This window comes from Crocodylus porosus, unplaced genomic scaffold, assembly GCF_001723895.1.
Source record: "Crocodylus porosus isolate Cpor-Errol unplaced genomic scaffold, CroPor_comp1, whole genome shotgun sequence".
Classification (NCBI taxonomy): Eukaryota; Metazoa; Chordata; order Crocodylia; family Crocodylidae; genus Crocodylus; species Crocodylus porosus.
Window position 1 is genome coordinate 37,348,322 of NW_017728910.1, and position 18,077 is coordinate 37,366,398.

The window sequence follows — 18,077 nt, forward strand, 5'->3', positions numbered from 1 at the left end:
GGTCAAGAACCTGGAGGCCCCTTACCAGGTCATCGCCTGTGGCCAGGACCAGGTCCAACAGGGTATTTCCTCTGGTGGGACTGTGCACTTCCTGAATTAAGTGGAGGTCCTGTATCTTGGCCAGGAACCTCCTAGACCGGTCCGACCTGGTTGACTGTTCCTCCCAGCAGATGTCCGGGTAATTTAAATCACCCATGACAACCACATCCCTTGCCTTAAGTGCCTCTGCAAGCTGACCTGAAAATTCCCGGTCCAGCTCCTCCCCTTGGTTGGGGGGTCTGTAGTAGTCCCCCACCGTTAGATCCCTCTCCCCATGCCTCCCTTGTATCTTGACCTAGAACACTTCAGCTTGTCCCTCCTCTGACCCCATTCTGCTGGCAGAGGATGTGTATTGCCTTGACAGAGCGCCACACCCCCCCGCCTTCCCTTCCTTCTCTATCCCACCTGTAAAGCCTGTAGCCCCTAATGCTAACTGCCCAGTCATGGGATGAATCCCACCATGTTTCTGTAAGCCCTATTATGTCTGGGTCTGAACTGGCTATTCTGAGGGCGAGTTCCTCCAGTTTATTCCCCATACTACGAGCATTGGTATATAGGCATTTAAGGCCTTGTCTAGCTGTGTGTGCCACCCCCCGATTTGGGAGACTGTCTGGACCCCTGTTTCTTACCTGGGCACTCCTTGCATTTGTTACCTGTCTTGCTCAGGTGTCACCTGTCTCCTCATCTTCCTGCGGCCCCCTCCCCCGGCGAGGCTAGTTTAACGCTCGCCGTACGAGATCAGCCAACCTGGAAGAGTTTAACAGTTAGTCTGCCTAACTTCAGATTAACACAGCTAACTACTTCTCTCAGTTTAAAATAAAGTTGAACAAGCAGAGAGATTATAGAATAGTGCCCCACATAAAATGATAATATTCATGGTAAATAAGTAATTATCCACACTTCTATCTAGGTGCCTTCCAGACTAAAAAGAGTGTCATCACTCAAAAGAGACCCAGTCCATCCATGCTATGTTACCAGTGAGATATAAAATACAGAACTGTTAGCTTTACCAGTTACCATACAACATACACATGTAGTAATGCTCAGACAAATCTGCTGAAGTACATATCTCTGTTTCTACAAACCTATTCTCACAGTCACGTAACCCATGCTTGTATTATGTGCAATGCATGCAATTGACAATTTAAGCTAATTGATTACATCTGTGGAAAGGAATGAAACATTCCATAATGGAAAAAATAATTGCTGAAGGTAAATGAAATGCTATTAATAATATAGATATTTTGGCATACGTAAAAGCTCAACCAGGCATTTCTTGTAATTTACTGTAATAATGTAAGGCCTTTCCCCTGTTGTTATTTCTAAATGGATTAAAATAAAGAGTATTTTAGCTAAATAATAGTGGTTCAATGTGCTTTCCACAGGATTGATTTTTATCTCTGATCAAAATATAACAGGAGTCTAATTAATGTTTTCTTGTGGAGATGAGTGCGGTGAAACAGTGTATTCATGGCTGGTTTGTTATTGTCAGTTCCTGTTGTTAGGTGATACTTGATGATTTTCATCCTCATTTGTGCTTGTGTCTTGGTGCTCCCCATTGGAAGCATGAACATGAAAAGTGTTCCCATATTCACAAAACTTGAGAAGGAATTGTTTGTTCATGTTTGCTATTAGTAAGTATTCTTCTGAAAGACAAGCTTTAGTTGGAACTTAATAGATTCATAGAACTAGGGTCGGAAGGGACCTTGTAGATCTTCTAGTCCGACCCCCTGCCCTGGGCAGGAGAGAAAACAGGGCTTAAATCACCCCAGCCAGGTAAATGTCAAGCCTCCTCTTAAAGACCCACAGGGTAGGAGCCAGCACCACTTCCTTTGGAGGTTGGTTCCAAATCCTAGCTGCCCTGACTGTGAAGTAGTGCCTCCTGATATCTAGCCTGAATCTCAGTCAATGTATAAACATTATTCTTTGTTACTCTGGGAGGCACTCGGGGGAACAAGGTCTCTCCCAATCCCAGCTGGTCCCCCCTAGTAAGTTTATAGATGGCCACCAGGTCCCCTCTCAGCCTTCTCTTGTGAAGGCTGAATAGGTTCAGGTCCTGTAGCCTCTCCTTATAGGGTCTGTCCTGCTGTCCCCAGATCATGCGAGTGGCCCTCCTTTGGACCCTCTCAATGCTGTCCACTCCCTCCTGAAGTGCGGCACCCAGAACTGGATGCAGTACTCCAGCTGCGGTCTGACCAGTGTTGCACAGAGGGGGGTCTTCAAAACAAGACCCTGAAATATGCACTTCCACTGTGGTTTTGGATATGGTTCAATTATAAACACAGAAACTACATGTTTTCCATATCTAGCCCAAAATAGCAGAAGTCTTGAAATCAGTAATTTTTACAAGTTAATTAGCATCTTTTGACTAACATAAGAATGGCTAAAGATACTGCTGCTTTTGAATCTGATTTCCTTAATCTCCAACCTTTGACCACTGGCTCTGGGTTTCTGCATTTATTTCTTACTACCAGTGGTCCAGAGCTTTTCGTGTTTTAGTAAATACTTAACTTCACCCTTGCTAGCATTGGAAGCTAGTTCCTTTGGCTGCTGAGCCTGACCAAGGAGGTATATCAAATGACAGAGATGGCCAGTTGAAGAAATGGCTCCCCCTGTGCTGTGGCTCAGACATTCAGCAGGAAATGAGTGCGCCAATGAAAGCAAGGTGTTCTACTCAGGCTAGTGGCAGTACATCATCACCAGCAAAACCACCACTTCTAAAGTGTGATGAAACTCAGAGACGGAGAGAAGAAAAAGACAAAGTTTTGTGTAAAGTTGCCAGAAGTGAGGAGATCTGGGCCCTGGATAGCCAAAAAATATGCAGTTGTAATTTTAAAGACACCCAAGAAGGTTTAGGAAACTAAAGCCCTGAATGTCCTTTTATTTTCAGCAATGTCATACAATTTATAATGCAGTTGACTGCAGTTAAGTCACTAAGTTTACTCTGGGCATCTAAGCAGAGAATGAGATTCTATGCTGGTATGATCCACATACTGAAGGGAAGAATACAGTGGAAGATGTGTCACCCCTGGACTAAATACTTATGATTTTAGAAGAATGATTCTACAGGCAGGATCAGAACTAAGCTTCTTTAGCTTGTTATTTCTATTATTTCTGAGATTTCTTCCTGTAGAATATAACACTACACTTTAAATTAAGTGTCAGTGATAGTTACATTTTAAACCTAAGCTAAAGTTCCATATGGAACTGGTAATAAAGAAGCAAATGGAGAAGGAGGTATTTTTTCTCAGTTGGTTGCAGAGAAAAAGTACTTGGCTGAAGATTTTGAAACAAAGACTTGGCAGTAGGTCTCATCTGCGTGCCAAAACTCAGAAATGCATATGGAAAGGGGGATATTGAAGTTTTCCTTCCTAATTTGTCTAAGATTCGGCCTGTGAGTTCTACTTCTCTTTTAGATAAAGCCTGGTAGCATTATAGTATCTAATTTAAACTTCTGGGCAGAGTCCATAAAAGGAAGTGCATACTGCAGACAACAAAATCATTTGTTTTGATGTCTTTTGTTCTCCTTTCATAAGAGAAATTTCAAGGTGGTTTCTTCCTTCTAGATCATATTTCAAACTCGTTACCAGGGTATTAATGTACAAAGAATATTTCTCTGGGAGAGACAGATGAAAAGTGATTTTCTCAGCCCAGTAGCACTTTCAGAAGCTTGAAAGATAGTCTCATCCTGAATCAGGATGAGACAAAATTCTTGCAGAAAGAAATCTGGGGAGAAAATCTTCTGGGGGTTATTGAACTGTTTAAGTTGCATAATTTCAAAACATTTAATTTTTATTTTAAAAATCAATTTAGAAAATCCTAAAATTAAGGCTGATATTTTTAAAACTTGATTCATTTTTTCTTTTGAAATGGTCAATCTCAATAAACTAAAGCTTTTCCATGGGAAGTTCCAGTTTTGAAACATCAGAATTCTTCAGTGAAAACAAATTATAGTTAGATATAATTATAAATCTGTTTCTCAGTGAGGGAATTCAGGCTATCAGGCATCTTTCATTTTCAACAGTGCTATGTTACTTAACCATACCTTCTTCCCTCTTGACCTCATACAAAGAAGAACTTTGGGCTGTGGATTCAATACCTGGTTTGCTTGAGAGCTCCTAAAATACTGTGGAGTGAGGGCTTATAGTTCTATGCATCAGGGCATAGCACTAATATATAGATCCATAGAACTAGATGACACAATCCTTGGTTTAATTAAGACTGTTAATTGAGGACAGATAAAAATTAATGATCAGTTAGTTCAATAAATAATAGCTGAAATCTGTAAGTTCTTTAGTATCCCTTAAAGGTCAGCTGTGACTTAATTTTAGTTAATGACAGATTTCTGGAATGTTGGCAATAAATTATTGAAATGTGACAGTAATAATCAGTGCTTGTAAATGTCTTAAGACCAGGAGTTAACAGGTATCCCAGCACAAGACTTCTTTCAAGTTTAAGAGAGTGCACTAACAAACTGAAAACTGATGTCATAAGAATATCATACAAAGCCTTACTAATTTGGTCAATGTAAGGAGACAATCATGTTGTATTATAAAATCTTGTAACTTAATTCAGTTTCACTGTGCTGTTTCAGTAGCTGAAGAGCCATTGAGTCTCATAATTGGGACTGAAGAATTAATGATCTGCAGGTAAATTATGATGCTACAGACCAATACCAAGTCTGGCTGTTAGTATACTGAGGATGGATTTCTCTTCTTTATTTAAGGACGATATGTATGTGATAGTTTATGAATTTATCTCATCTTTTATCTTCTACAAAACACCCTTAACCTTTCCATTCACTTTTGTCCTCCCAGAATCATTTTAGCAATACAGTAGGTTAAACTATGTCATCAAAGTTTTCCACTCTTTTCTTTTCTTGAGGGGGAATTTGTGGTGTTCCCAATGATCATTCTTTCCAATCTTGTGAAATGTTTTCCTGGTTAATTTGTTTTCCAACCTAAGTCTCATATTGTCCAAATCATGTAGAGTTCTACAGATAAAAGGGCAGAAAATATATGTGTGATTTTTTTTTTCCAAGGAATCAGATTGTCTAGGCATATCCTTCCATAGTCCTCTCTTAGTTCAAAGACTGTCCAGTTCTTATTGTTACATATGTAGCATTGAAGTGTAAGACATAATAGTGAAGAGGAATAGGATAATTGTATTATTTGAGTTGATAAATAGTTCAGGCCTTAGTTGTACAATTGTCACAATGTCCTCAGTGTGACAACTGGAAAACCCCACTGCTGTGGACAACAACAGGAGAGATAGTAACTCCTCATGTATATTCCTTGTTGGAATGTCAAACATAACCATGAAAAATAATTTTTCCCATATAAATAGAAGTTCTACATTGGGGACTTATCTGTGATATTTTAATCTTTAAAAATGTAGCTTTCCTTTCACTTTAGACATGGATTTAGAAGGAGAGAAATATAAATTAGACAGAATAGAATAACCACGTGCTTTTTCTATAAAAGCCCATCTGAGGACAAGTCCTTGAGTTTTAAACATTACCATAAAGAAACCGCTTATAAGGAATAGAGTGGAGATGGCTGGCAGAGCTCAGTCTCCTTTGATCACAGCCTAAGAAAATAATCATTCACATTTAATTTAGTTTAATTTTTTTCGCAATACTTTTGCCTGGATAAAATCTGTAACACTTTCCTAGATATTACCTCCGGTTCTTTTCTGTGATAATTATTGTGTTAAATGTTGATGAGGTGCAACTTCAACAGATCTTTGAATAGAACTTAGTATTTCTGTAAACATTGTCCTGAAACATATATTCCCAAATGGTCTGCACAGAGGTGGATAATATATAATAGATTAATCCTGTAGACAAAACTATACACCTTAGGAGGCAGGTGGGTTATTACCTTCCTTTACAACTTAGTTTTGCTGAATGAGGACTGAAAACTGATGAAGTGAAAAGAATTTTTAAAAGCAAAGGGAAAGGAACAGATTCAATATGAGAGAGGAAGACCTGAGGAAACCTTACTTCCTTTTTTCCAATAGACTGAATGACAGCAATGGAGCAGTGATCCAGGGAAGAAAGTATTAATTATGTTCTTCAGCATAATTTTCCTCCAACAAAATTAAAAGGTTATTTTTAAATCTTGGAGTTGTTTTTTTATGTTGCTTGTCATGGGGTTCAGGGTATAATGAGAGTATTGGTGCAGTAAAAGTGGTTTCCGTCAAAGATGATGAAAAGATCATATTGCTAGTGCTTTCACTTGAGTGTCCATGGAATACAGCTGATGAGTTAGGGAACAAACAGAATTGCTAGCGTTGGATAAAGTCAGCAACTTCACATAGTTAATCAGTAGCAACCATACATGCTTAAAGTAGTAAAGTGCTTAGGTCATAAGTGTTAAGGCTTTTAGCCTGTATGAAACCAGTACAAATCCAACCACAGCAGGTACTGAGTAAAAGCTCTTACTGTGTGATACTTCACTAATAGTCTACTAGGAAAGAATTTGGTAAACCTAGTTGAGTTCCCAAAGACAAATATCGGCATCACAGAAACTACATTTAATAGTCATTGGTCCCAGGTTGGTAGTCTTTCCAGATTGCTTTGGGATTGATTGGGTGTAATAAGGCATCCATGTTAGAGGTGGTCCCTTCCTACAGAACTAAAACACTATCAATACTTAACACTTCTGCAGTGAAATATTATAGGTAAGTGTGGTCTCAGTTATCTAAGAAACTTTCCAGTGATGCTGTCATATAACCAACACAAGACTTCAATCATCTGGAAAGTCAAGTAAAACACATGCAAATGTTAATACCTCAAAATTTTGGTTTTGTTTTATTTAATGTCACTAAGTGTATTTGAATTTTAATTTTTAAAATAGTTTGTCACATGAATAAGCCCCATCTTCCTCACAACTCTGACTTTTTATTATTTGCAGTCTTCATTTTCTTCCTCCTCTTTTGTTACAACAGAATAACAGGCTTAGGAAGCATGCCTTTGAACTAAAAATGAATGACCTCACATACTTTGTGCTAGCAGCTGAAAATGAGCAGGATATGGATGACTGGATATCCACTCTCAACAAAATCTTGCAAATAAATCCAGAGGGGTCCATTCAGGAGAGGAAAAGCGCAGATCTCACTGATCTGAAACTTGGTAAGTAAATACACTTGGGTAGCTTTCTTGCTTGAGAGGTTGTTACTGGATCATTTTAACTGCCTTTGTCTAATGGATTTGTGCCCACAGCAGTACTGATTTTTGACAAACACCTACAGAATTTTTACATTCTCTGAACAGTTTCAGTTAATTCCTAGTAGATCCTTTTCAAGGGGTTAAGTGGAATTTAAACCATATAATTTCAGATCAAGTCAGTGGGAATCATAAGGCTTGTGTGGGGACTCTGTAAATGTAGCCTTCTTTCAGTATCCCTTTGGATGTGTTCATGTGCATATATTGTGTCTTGTGTATATTTTTAAAAATTTTCTAGGAGAGAGGTCAATGCCTTTTATAGTTTCATTTTTTCTTAAATGTCTGACACTAATGAAAAATCCCAGCTGTAGTATGTTGCCATTTTAATAAAGGCTTAATATACTAATCTGCTGACTTTTCATTTCTTACTGTTACAAATGAAATGTGTACTAATGTGCTTTCACTCTACAAAGAGGGACTGAATACTCTATGGGCTCTGTTACATGTCCAAATTAAAGCTGGATAAAAACCAGCTGTAGAGTTGTTACACATTTTCAAGCACTAAGTCTGTAGCCAGTTGACTCTTTTTATAGCTGAATAGTCATTTTTATGGTGTGATAATTATTTTGTATGTATAGTTGGTCCAGATTTATTGTGCAGTTAACCAGTTAATGGTATGATAATTACTTTGCACTTGTGACCAGTCTTTGCACATGTAACTGGTCTAAATTTATTACAAGATTGATCAGTTAACTGTGTAATTATATGTAGCATGTAGTAGGGGATTATTAGACTATACTCTGTGTACAACCTATTATTTCACACAAAAAATTCCACATCCAAGGGGAAGCAGCCTCAACTAAAAGTCAAAACACTCCCAAAATTTGAATCTGAATATGGATTTGAGCTTTGCAACCTAGTACTGTTTTTATGATAGACTGAATCCAGATTTGCAGTCCACAGACACTTAACGCTGGGGGAAACTCAGAGTTAGATCTGAGGTGTTATCATATTTCTCAAACACAGATGTTAAAATCATTTAAACTCAGGTTCTGGAGATACAGGATGCTTTTAGTACAGCACTAACACCAGAAGGTGAGTAGTAACAGCAGAGGTTGGGATTTTTTAAAAAAATGCCTTTGTGGGCTTATGCTCCTAAGTCATCAAGACATCTTTGAAAACCCTACCATTAAAATACGCAAATAATGGGAAGGAAAACTTACAGAAAAGGTCACAGTTATGAGACTAATATAGAAAACAGAAGTTTGTACTGGTGACAGTCTTAAGAACAAGCAGAAGAGATTAGCCTGTCAGAAAAATATGATGTTTTCTTGGCTTCTGAGTGCCTAAGTCATTTCAGGTGTTTGCTCCTCAATGGGATAAACTGCTAAGTGGAAAGAAAAAATTAAACAGGAATGCTCTGTAGTGCAAGATTTGCAGAGCTGTGTACAGAGGTTTGCTCTGCAAGTCTGTATTGTGGCCTTATCCATCTACAGCAGCCAATGAGCTTTGGAGGCCAAAGTTAGATTCTCAGATGGTGTAGACTCATGTAATTCTGGGCCTTGTTAGACCTTATGCTATGAGCTGCACAAATGTTGACCAGGCATGAACTTATCTGCACAGGAGCGGGAGGGAGCTAGGAAAGCAAGAAATAAATAAGACATTGTCCTGCTGCTACTGCTTTTTTTCCCATGCCTTCCAAAGCAATTGGCCTTTAAGTTAATGTCAGATCTCCCTTTGGGCTATGACTAGTAGAGGTCAGTTCTAAACAAGCAAGCACTCTTAGTGCTGGGAAATGGTCCCAGGCAGCAACCCCACACCCTTAGGAACCATGTTAAGAACTCAATGCCATGGTTGGAAGCTGGTTGCAGTTGTCTGTGAGACAGAGAGGTAGCTGAGTGGCAGTGCTGGGCAGCAACTCAGGTGTGCTTATTACTACAGATTGGGAAGGGAGCTCACACATGGCAGAAGCCAGCTTGTACAGCCAGGTGCCACCTGTTTGTGGAGCTGGTGTTGTCTTTGACTATAGGCAAATGAAAGCAGAGCCCCTTATAAAGGCACTGATGTAGCCTCGAGGGCACAGGCAGAGGTGGAGGGAGCAGGCTTACTGGGGGTGCCTTCAGACAGAGTAACCCCAAGCATGAACAATGCATGCCCCCAGAGGCTGGGGGGGCATGGCAACAGGTGGCGACAGTGGTGGCATGGTGGCAGCAAGTGGGGAGCTCCCACCAGTGGCCACAGTGGTGGTGGCAACAGGGGGAGGGGCGGTGATGGGGGAGGGACGGGGTGGAAACCATCCGCAGATTCCACTGGCAACGTCAGCAGGGGCCAGCGGCAAATGACGACTGCCTGCAGAGGCTGCCAGTGGTGTCAGTGGCAAGGAGGAGGGCAAGCAGCGACCACCCACAGGCACCGCCAACAACGTCAGTAGCGCTTCTATGCATTGTCAATGACCCAAAGGCTCAGCCCAGGCTGAGATCAGGGGAGAGATGGGGACAGGAAGGAGGAGAGATAAAAGCCCTTGCACCAGGCAGCATCTCTGCCTCCACGCCACTTTGTCTTCTGCAGTTCAGGTTTTACATGGGAGAGCTGGGCACTGGAATTTGCTAGGCTCTGGACACAGAAAGGGCTTCTAGGCAGCCCCAGCCCAGCTTGGGGACCTCCCCCACACTTGGTTGCTGGGACCTGTGAAGAAATTCCCCTCTATCTGCTCTCCCTTGGGTCATCCCCTCTCTCTCTCACTTGCTTTTCTTTTTGGTTCAAACTGGTCAACAAAGTGACCAGATCAGATAAATTCCTGAGGGGAGAGGAAGAACACTCTCTTCCTCTGGCAGGCATTTTGAAAAGCCACAAGCAAAGTGCCTCCATGCTGCTCCCTGAATGAATTCCTGTAAGTTAAAACTTGGAAATTAGTCAGGAGTTAGGATTTATGTCTAGGCAAACGCATTTTAAAAGGACTATTACATCCAAGACTGTGTAAGACTCTGATTGATTATGTTTGCTCAAACTGTATTCTGACTTCCTTCTTCTACCCAGCCTGATCAATAAAGGTATTGGGTTATAGCATGCCTGACTATTTCACTGTGTTGGGAGAGGCAACCCTTTTTGCTCTCACCCTGGCCAGCAGAGTTTGTCTGCTGATGTTCCCTCAGTCACAACTGAGGTTATTTTGGGATGCCTCAAGCTGAAAGAGGCACTCAGAAATATTGCCAATGGGTAAAGCACCCCCAAGCCTTGCAGGGTCTCTGTGCCCCAGGCTGCACAGAGCCCTAACAGAGACCAGTGCCCAGGTGGTGGCAGTGTTACTCCAGGCTTGTGGTTGTTCTCCAGGAAGCGGGACACCTGGTGGTAGGCATCCCATGGGAGACTCCCAAAGCAAGGTTTTGGGGCCTGGTACAGTGAGGTGGGTAGCTCTATAGTAGCACCACCCACCACAGGACCCAATCTTGAAATCCTCCCCCAGAAAAGCTCCCACTTTTCTCCCCAGGGCAGCCAGAACCTGGAGCTCCATGCTTGTAGGCTCTTGGCAGCTCCACCTTCAGAGGCAGGAACCAGGTGGGCAGAGACCTCCCCATTCAGCCCCACTGCCAAGTCCCTTAGCTGCTCTTGAGGAACCCTGTGACTTCTATCCCTTCCCCACAGTCTAGAAAGCTGCTGCTGCCATGGGTTAGGAATAGACAAAGCATAGAGAATCATAGAGAAGTAGGGCTGAAACAGACCTCCTTCTCACCGGTCCTCTAGTGGTAAGTCATAGCTGTGCAGGTAAGGGGCCAGTCAGAGGTCAGACCAAACATGTGACTGCTCCAAACTCCAAGTTAGGCCTAAACTGATCAACATCTGTGCAGCTTACAGCATAGGGTGTAACAAGACCCTAGGTTTATAGTATCAGAAGATCTGGACTATCAAGTTGCAAAAAATTCCTTGTGTTGCTTCAAGAAAGATGGAGAAAAATGAAAAAGCGGTTGTATCCTGGGCTTTATTATTTATTGTGTACAGAGTGCTCATATATGTGCCAGGTACTTCACAAAATAAATACAGATGAGCCCCTCACTCTGAAAAGATTAAAATCTAGGGGGGTGTTTTCTGTCTGTTTGATCTGAAGTAACAAACAAGAGAAGGAGACACAGTTGGAAAGGACAAGGCTTGAGGGTAGAAAAAAAGATAACTATATTTTAATCCTAGGAGTTAATAGCAAGTGTAATAAAAGCCTCACAATCATTCTCAATAATCGGGTTTTTTTAAGAGTCTGCAGATGTTTCAATAAATTCTGAATGCCAACAAGAAGAGACAGATCTGTTGGAGAATACCTCGCATCCAGACTTCGTAAAAGTAAGAGACATTGCATTGTGCTATGCTGACCTGATTTACACAGCACTGCAAGGTGTATATAAACTGAGTGGTAGCAAACCCCCCACCTCTTTTTATGATAATAATACATTTTAAAACCCATCATAGCTCATTTTGGTTTTTAGAGCCATGACAAAGCAAAGGAGGAAATGATTTTAACATTGCATTCACACTGTGTACTGCCAGTTACATTATCATTTCATTGAAAGAGGATTGTAGTATCAGGTGAGGTACTTTTTCCTCCAAGTCTCTCTCTCATAAACTTCTGTAGCGAAATGGGGTAATTTAAAACAACAACAATTAAAAAACCCCAACAAGAACCAAAAAAAGAAAAGAAAAGCCCCTGAAAAGTTAATGGCGGCAATTTTTTAGCGTGTTATGGCAACAAACAACTAAAAACCTATCATAAAAAATATTAACACTGTATTTTAAGTGAAGATAACCAACATATTATTCTCCATTTCATCCAGTATCATTATCTAGTCTACGCACATCACCATGACATATTCAGCTATTGAGGATTATGATATAATAAAGACAAAGGGCTAAATTTTGTCCAAAATTATGAGCATGTCACTCCCTGACTTGAAATTGAAATTGGATATGTATTTATGCTCATCTGACATTGCCAGACTAAAACTAATATTAAAATATCATTGAGTTCATGAGTTTGAAAAAAATAAATGCAAACATTGCTTATTTGTGTGTGTTTGAAGGAAGAGGATATGAGCTAATAATTAAGAGTTGCAGACTGTATGTTAGGCCTTTAGGGTTCTACTCCCAATCCTGTTTGGCTCACTGTGATGTTTTGGTAAGCTACTTAATATGTGCCTTGATTTACCTACCTGTCAAAGGGTGTTGTGCAGTTTAAATAATGTCTAACAACTTTGGGCACCTGAAATATTAACAGACATAGAAATGAAATGTATTTTTATAAATGAAACAAAAATATTTTTCTAAGGTTTACCAACTGTATCTGAATTATTGTCTGTATGCAGAAGTCTAATTTATTAACTATCACCACAGTATATCATGGAGACTGAAGAAACTGTGAAAACATCTCGACATGTGGAGCGGCTAAATCTGTTCTCCCTGGATCCTGATGTAACTGTGAGAATTCTGTATTGGGTTACTAACAGTTTTTAAAATACAAGTGGCTCATAATGAATTTGGTACCTGAACCAAAGTTGTTTGAAGGGTTGTGGGTACTTGGGTACTTAAGTATTACAACACACTTCTGCTCTTGGGATGATCACTGTTCTCAATGTCGTGTGCTTACCTCACAAATAATACTTAAAATAATTTTCTTTATGATAACTAGTACTGATTTGTTGGTCCAATAACAAAATTGTGAAATGACCAACTTTTTAGACCATTGGCATTTTAAAATAGAGATTGGTACATTCCAGAAAAGTTTCAATCTTACTTCTACTTGAAACCATGACAGAAATACTGTTGACATCAAGAGGAAGCTGAACTGAGATGAAAATTTGGCTGTTTGGATAAGGAGACAAAAGTTTAGTTCTTTTTCTGAATGATATCTGAAACTCCTGAATCTTCCCATCTGAGCCAAAAATCTCATGAGAGCAGGCTATCTCACAGGATTCATGATACTTCCTCTCTAGATAGAAAGACTATGAGAACAGCAAATTTTATTCTTACTATTTCAGCTATTTAAGTTATTTTGCTGAAAAGAAAACTTTGGTCAAAATAAAATCAATTCAACCATTGTTCAAGTCAATTGAAATACTCAACAGTACCAGAATATTCTGTAGTAATTTTAGAAATGGAAATCTTCTACAAACATGTCTTTGGAGTTACATTTCATAGGTTTTTGACTACATTCATCTAAACAGAGATTGAATTAGGTACCTCTTAATACAAAAAGATGGTGCTACACAGATGGTTTGGGGATTAGGTATCAAATGGGAATTTCGGAAACCTTAATTCAGTTATCAGTTACACCACAGGCATCCTGCATGATAACTGATAATCACTTTGCTTCCATTCTCCAATCCGTAAATTTTAGGATAATACTTTACCTGCTTGTGAAGATAATATTTTTAATTTAGTAAGGGGTTCATGATTTGGATTTCTTGTAATATAATTAATCTCCCCAAATTATTTGTTTATTTTAGACCTTGAATCCTCAAAAAAAGGAGTTTCTAGAAACAGAATTGATGATCAAACCATTTGAGGAAAAGGCTGCAAAGAGGATCATGATAACTTGCAAATCTCTCATTTTGAATCTTCAGGCTTGTGTTACTGAAAATGAAAGTGATCCTGTAACTAATGTAAGCTTTGTTCATTTCTTTGCATCTTCATCTTACTTTTCTTGATGGATGGGCTCCTTTAAGTCTGTATCACTGCTGCCTTACCTTAAAAGGGGAAATTACATCTACGTCATCTTCACACACTGTATCGTCTCCCCTTGTTTAGATTATATGTTAGGATCTAATCATGTATTAGACCAATTCAATTAATTCATTTAGGGAATATATAATTAAAACATTTTAGATAAATTTATTCTTTCTTGATCTAAATTCAAAGGGAAAAATTCTATGAGGATCTTTGTTTTCTTAGTCTTATGTAGTGAACTTGGTGTAAGATTCACTGGAACCAAGACTCTCACTGACTTAAGTGGATCTGAGGTTAGGTCTTATAAGCAGATGGGAAATCAATGTAGAGTTGGCCACACTCCACCTAAAACAACATTGCTTTTTTGCAATGTTAATGTGCCCCCACCATTGTCTGAAGAGGGAGCATGAACTAAACTTCAACAGATATGTATATCTGCTGCAAGAACAGAGGATAATTATTGCAATAGTACAGAAAATAGTGCTGGGTGACAGGGTAGAATAAACATTTGATGCCTCCTGCTGGATGCACTAATGTGTGGATGAACCTTGGCTGAAGAAAGTATCTTTTGAGATACCTTGAAACAGCAGATTTAGACCCCTTTTCACCCCAAGAGCTGCACAGCTCAAACAATGATGGTCCTCTACTAGGTACAGAGCCAGAAATCAGGAAAATGTTAATTGGGGCCCAGCAGGCAAGGTAAAGAAGGCTGGTTGCTTCCTCCAGAGATGTTTTGAGTGAAGGTAGAACAGGGCAAGAATCAGCTCCCCCTCTACTGTATTCTTGTTGGAAAAAAAAGCCAAGATGTATGTGTGGTAGTAGGAGGGGGATCAGTTCTAAATTACAAAAGTGTATGCCCTTTGAGTTAATAACTCCTGGCTTTTAGGGGGAAAATTTCAAATATTTTTTCAAATCTATGTTGAGGCAATTCAGTTTTCAGTAGAAGTAAAGTAATGATGATTGTAGCAAGAAAATGCAGCACAGAAGCTGAGAAAGCATAGAATCATTTATCTGCTAATGCACTGGTCTCTATACCCTGTGCTTTGTTAAGAGCCAGATTTACTGATTCAGCTCCATATTGCAAAGCAGTCTTAAGTTGCCATAACTGGTTTTGTTAGGATAGGGATCTAGCTGATGTTTTTCACTAGAGCAGAGTAAAATAATTAATGGATAAACCTTGTTCAATGTTTGCAAGAACTGACATGACAGAAAATATGAATAGAAATGGCTGGTTTTAAGATTTTAGGTTTCCTAGAAAATTAGAAAATTTGCATCTTGTGCAATGTCACCACTTACACAGAAAGTCACTACATATTTTTCTGCCCCTGGTTCTGTTGCTCAGCATTCACCTTTTCCATTTTCTGTGAAATAATTTCTGTAGTTGATGGAGATTCAAGGAAACCCCTTGTTTTGTTGCTTCTCTTTGTAATGATGACATGCAAGTCTTCATTGTACCAGGGGCATTTGTGTACAGCATTTCTCAAGAGTTCCTGTCATATATTTTCATTCATTGTTGGATGGGGTAATGTTTTCTTAGATGTTGTAACTGTGTGTACCACCCTACGCACCAGGTTTGTTTTCAGTTCTAGTCCCTACTCAACCCAGTAAAGTGGCCATTCCTGATGGTCATGTTATGTATGGTCTTTTCCCTGTGTCTAAACCACACTTCTGTGGAGTCACAAATATGTAACTGTTCCATTTGCTTCCTTTTACACTTGCTGTGAAAACATAGGTCAGCATATTTTTTATTCTCATTTCTAATTTAGAGGTCTAGCTCAAGTGTTCATTTGCCATGTGTCAAATGCCCAGAGTTACAAGACTTGATTGCAAAATCGAGATTTTTAAAACTAACTTTTCTGTCTTTTTGACAAAATGTTTTTCAAATTTTTATTCAATTAATAAATTCATGTTTTTCATCCTGTTCTCTCCGACCGCAAAAGTTAGAATTCTTTTTTTCATTTTTCTTTCTTTCTTTTTCTTTTTGTTTTTTTTGTTTTTTTTGTTTTTTTGAAAGAAAGCCAAGATTCTGACACAATCTCCAGACTGCAAAAGCTAGGCTTTAACACTATCACATGGCTCATAAGAAAATTGTTAGATAGGCATCACTGTGTTGTCGCCGCATGTAAATTTGCAAATGGGTGCTCTGTGTGGAGCCACAGACCATGTTTAGTAAATGCCTAGAAAAATTCTTGAGATGGACAAAGAGCCTCTTGGAGCAGGGACAACCTTTTCAGAGTTGGGGAATACTTTAATGAAGCGAGGTCTGAAGATAGGCCGCCTCCTCTACCTGGCCAGTGCTGCTTATGCCTCTGTCCCACACAGTGCTGACCTACTGCCAAATCACTGCTGACATCCCAGTTTCACAGCCCAGATCCAGTCTCTTGGTGGACTAGATCCAGCCCATGGCCTGTAAGTTGCTGATCCTTGTCTTAGAGTATAGAAGGAGTTCAACTGCTGTGAGATCTTCCAAAATTCTGCCCTGTTTACTTTGCCCTGTGTAAAGCCAGCTAATGTGAAATGTTGGCAGATCTGTCACTCAGCCTTGTCACTATCAGGTCTTTCCAGATAATCTAGTGCTGTTAGAAAAACTACAGTTGCAAACTCTCTACATCCTCAAAGTGCAAGGATAAAGAATGTGTACAGTGTCCTATGTGTCTGTGAAAGACAAAAATGTTCTATGGCAGATCTCATAAGCAATAGCACTCAATGTCCAAAACTTTGTCCAACTGCTCTCTTAACTATGTAGTTGATGCAATAAAAAGATAACAGAAAAACCTATCCTCTTGGGCTGGGGACAGACATTCAAAAAGCTTGACCCTGAATTGATTCAATCTGTGCGGTTTAGTTTAACCTGGCTAGGCTGAACCAGTTTTTAATCATACAGACATCCCCCCCATGGACTGAAGAAATGCAGGCACATGCCAGCAGTGGCTCAGGTGAGAAGCTGGGGGTGCTAGAGCATCCCTACCTTCCCTTCCAAAGTGCTGGGAGGGGGTTAGGGGAGGCAAGGCCAGGCACTAGTAGGATGTTCTGATTAGGAAGGGGTTCCGCACCCTGCCAGCCAGCAGGGAGTTGATAACAGAGTATTTATCAGCTCTGTTATCAGCATTTATCAGCCCATCAGAAAACAAAAGCCTCTCTTATTAGTTCAAGCTCTTCTTAAACAGTTTTTTCCCATGGAAGGAATGGAGGGACATTACCAGCTGACCTGCTGATTAGCTCCAAAAAGCCCTAGGTGGACACTGTCCTGTCTGCCTTACACAGGCACCTCTCAGCATTAGCTAGCATACCACATGCTGGCTATAGTCCATGCTGTGTGAGCGAGGGAAGAATGGGGGAATCCCTGCTTGAGCAGTGAGCAGCAAGGGGGCAGGGGCAGTGGGGACAGGGAAAGCCAGGTACATGCTGCTGTGCCTGCTATCTCTGCCAGAGCTCCAGTGAGGGAGAAGAGGGGAGGGTTCAGGCCCCACTCTCTGGAGCAGAGAGCCCCACCTAGAGCTGAAAAGCGTCTGGGATGCTGGGGGACTCTGGTTTAACTTCAGCCAGGAAGGAGTCTGGATCAGACATTGCATAAACCAGTTTGACCCAAATCAGTTAAGTCTCTGATACTACATTCAACCAGGTAATATCTCAAACCTATTTCAGCCGTTTTCAAAGTGGTTTATGTGCACTGAACATCTGTTCTATTACAGGTTTAAACCAGTTTCTGATCACTTAAACCAGTTTATGTGTAAAGTCTGTCCCAAGCTTTTTACATTTCCTGGACCATCACAGCTACAGCACTCCAACCCCATATTCCTAGATCTTACATCCTCCAGTGCATCTGCAGGGGAACTGGCACAGTTTAGCTTAGCATACAGGTCTTAGAATTGATAGGTTTGTAGCCCAGGTGTACTTGGGTATATATTCCCCTTCTCTAATTGAAGGGAATTGTTAGCTGGAAGGTATGCTGTGGGGGAACTTCAGACCTCTCAGTTTCCCTCCATCCCTATAGAACCAGGCCAGGACAGCCAGAGGACTTAAGTATATACAAATTTATTTACATTAACTTTTCACAAGGAAAAGAAAAATGGATGTAAACATATGTACTGTGTGTGTGTGTGTGTGTGTGTGTGTGTGTGTGTGTGTGTGTGTGTGTGTGTGTGTGTGTGTGTGTGTCTAAAGT

The 18,077-nt window shown here is 40.2% G+C and overlaps 1 protein-coding gene across 5 annotated transcripts in view; it reads left to right on the forward strand.

Annotated features, from left to right (window-relative positions):
* DOCK10 (dedicator of cytokinesis 10) overlaps positions 1–18,077 on the forward strand; it is a 202,821-nt gene that overhangs the window by 87,834 nt on the left and 96,910 nt on the right. For all 5 annotated transcript variants that reach the window (XM_019533056.1, XM_019533052.1, XM_019533054.1 and 2 more), the window contains exons 8-11: positions 6,991–7,174; positions 11,451–11,536; positions 12,581–12,664; positions 13,693–13,848. In XM_019533056.1, the coding sequence (XP_019388601.1) occupies positions 6,991–7,174; positions 11,451–11,536; positions 12,581–12,664; positions 13,693–13,848 (510 nt within the window). The remainder of the gene's footprint in view (positions 1–6,990; positions 7,175–11,450; positions 11,537–12,580; positions 12,665–13,692; positions 13,849–18,077) is intronic.